The sequence below is a fragment of the Grosmannia clavigera genome (assembly GCF_000143105.1).
Source record: "Grosmannia clavigera kw1407 unplaced genomic scaffold GCSC_113, whole genome shotgun sequence".
Lineage (NCBI taxonomy): Eukaryota > Fungi > Ascomycota > Sordariomycetes > Ophiostomatales > Ophiostomataceae > Leptographium > Leptographium clavigerum.
The window spans coordinates 2603663-2606481 of NW_014040831.1; the positions used below are offsets into that span (position 1 = coordinate 2603663).

The window sequence follows — 2819 nt, forward strand, 5'->3', positions numbered from 1 at the left end:
ATCAGGGCAAAGTAAAAGCGAGCACGCATGGCCTCCGGCTCAGTCTGAGAAAGGCGATGAGATTGTGCAACCCTTCACAGTGAACCGATGTCGTTCTTTCCATCATATTCGAAAAATTTGTCCCGAACAGGGTAAAGACCGTATTATTCGCATGGTAGCGATAAAAAGCGTGCCAAAATCATGGCCTGGGCCCATCCCTTGGGCCCGTCCCTATTCCAGAGGACGAAGCATCCTGGAATTGGTCGTCGTCCTCTTCTAATGTCGCCGACTCTCCGGCTGTTGTTTCTGCATGGTGTCCTCGCAATGATTCCCGCCCAAAACTCCGATTTCCTGGTATCTCGGAAAAATGCATAATGAAAATTTCCCACAAATGAATAACCCTCATTGTTGAACAGGTAGTGTATAGTGATAGAACCGAATATGGCGAGGATTTTCGTGTGCGTCATCAAACCCATGATCCATATCTGTAGGACCAAAAGTGCTCCAAGACGTGTTACGTCGAGCGTACTTTATTCGTCGTCTGGGTCTGGGTTCGTTGCACGCAGCACTTTGTTCGGCTGGTGAACCCGCCTCGAGTAATCGTGGTCATCGCGCAAAGAGTTGACGCTATCTCGGCTCTTGTTGTCGGTGCGGGAGTATATATCCGTGAAACCAGGGTCGATACGCGGGTCAATCGGCATTAACGTGCTGCGGCGCCGGCCAGACTGGTCGCTCTCCCAGCTTCCGTCGGCGCCATGGCGTGCGAACGATGCCGCACCGACTGCCTCTGCTACATTGAGGCCGTTCATGGTGCCAGGCGACGTGCCGCGAGTCGAAGGAGAATTGGTGGCAGCGAATAGGGCCTCATCCTTCTCGCTCTGCTGTCGCTTGCGGCGCCACAGCAAGAATGCTATTGCGGCAACCAAGACCACACCGACAACCACACCAATGGCAATCCCAACAGCGGCTCCCGTGCTGACGCTCTTGTGCTTCTTGGTGGTCACTGCAGCAGAAACCTGACTCGATGCCGAACTAGGCGTCACGGTGACAGTCAGGACAACACCACCAGTGGTCACGGTCTGCACTGTCGGAGTCTGGGTTTTCGTAGGAGTTTCCGTCGTTTTTTGCTGTTGAAGAGGTTAGCAAACAGCAAGACCAAAACAAAGCTTCGCACGCAAATGACCATCGCCATTTCGACTGGAACGCAGCAGAAACTGCCGTCACATGGTCACATATGTCACATATCACGTTTCAATGTGCCAAAGCCCCTATCCTTGTGCCAAGCCGACAAATAGACATGTCAAGTCACGATGATCATCAATAATAAAGCCAAGCAACAACAAAAAGCATAAATCAAGGCGAGATAAATGCAGAACAGAAGGGAAAGTTGCGAGCCGTACACTACTAGTGGACGTTGAAAATGTTGAAGATGTGGACGATGACGACGTTGTTGGTGTTATCGGTTCGGCGCTTATAATAACAGTCGTCGTGACAGGTGCGATCTGGTTGTATTCCAACGTTGTTCAGCAACTGCGCTATACCCTCAAAATATCTCACCGGAAGAGGAATAAAGCACAGGCTTAGTGGCGGCTAGCAACATATGCAAAATGGCGGCATGCAGGCATGGGAGGCTGGCACGAGGGCAGATAGGATAGGAGCTGCTACTGGCACGAAGACAACGGAGATGCGACGTTCTCGTCGATAGATCACCGGTACTGCTCGCTGATTAACACATTAGAACTTACCGAGGTTGTAGAGGATGTAGTAGCGGTAGTGGTCGGAGTGGTAGACGTCGACGTAGATGTGGACGTGGTGGATGCTTTGGTAGAAGCTGCCGCTGATGATGATGCGCCTTTCGTACCGGACGGGCTCTGGTCACCAGACATGTAGCCGTACAGGCCAGTGCCGCCACAGGTGTCGGACGGATAGCCTGGACAAGCAATGTCGCATTCGTCCGTGTCCACCTGGTCACTGGAGGCGGGTGTATAGTCAGAGCACCAGCAGTTCTCCCCATGCACGATGGCATATGCATAACTGCTCTCGCAGAGATTCAAACATAGCCCGTCAGATTGGTATATGCTGCTGTCTATGAGAGGGCGACGAGTCAGAATAGCTACACAACAGTTAGGCCTCCGAGAATCGCAGTGACGTACTGGCACTTGTTGATGCGGTATTGATGCTCGCACAATACACTATTGGCACCGAGCTGCCAAGGGCTCTTGGGATCAATGCTGACGCGAGCAGCAGCCCGCAGACGCCGGCACGCCTGTTGAACAAGGACATTGCGGTGATACGTCTGCTGTCGAGAATTACGAGCAGGCGGTTTCGATAGATAGAGCGAACTGGGCGAAGAGGAGACTAGACTCGAAAGCCGGAAGCAGCCAATGCCATTGCAGACTGTTTGATCCTGTTCTCTGTCGGTCTGTTTGTCGGGGGGGTCGTCGTGTCCGCTGGGTAGTCCGAGGGCGGTGTGATCGTCTTATCGTCGGGTGTGTCGAGGAATGAGAGATTTCGAGATAGATAAACAAAGGCAAGTAAATGCTTTGAATATTTGGGAGAAAGTACAAGGGAAAGGTAAATCGCAAGGAAGGCTAGTGCTGTGTTCTGGGCCAAACGAATGGGGAAGGAGCCACAAATGACGAACAAATGATATGGCTGAATGCTGAGGCGATCGCGAAAACCTAGGCAAGAAGAAGAAGAGGAGGTGAAAGCGAGAGACAGGGAAGCAAAAGTGTTTATAACAGATGCGAGCAAGGGGTGGGATTAGCGGAAAGGGAGAGAGGTATTGTGGGCTGCCGAAGCAGGAAGCGAAAGAGGGCTAAGGACAAGACCGATGATTA

At 52.0% G+C, this 2819-nt stretch overlaps 1 protein-coding gene across 1 annotated transcript; it reads right to left on the reverse strand.

Moving 5' to 3' along the window:
• Window positions 1-509: 509 nt before the first annotated feature.
• CMQ_3905 (uncharacterized protein) lies at window positions 510-2262 on the reverse strand (the record flags this gene model as incomplete). Its single annotated transcript, XM_014319843.1, has 4 exons — window positions 510-1106; window positions 1393-1481; window positions 1916-2065; window positions 2133-2262. 4 exons carry the CDS (start codon window positions 2260-2262, stop codon window positions 510-512), a joined length of 966 nt encoding a protein of 321 aa, XP_014175318.1.
• Between the last annotated feature and the right edge of the window lie 557 nt (window positions 2263-2819).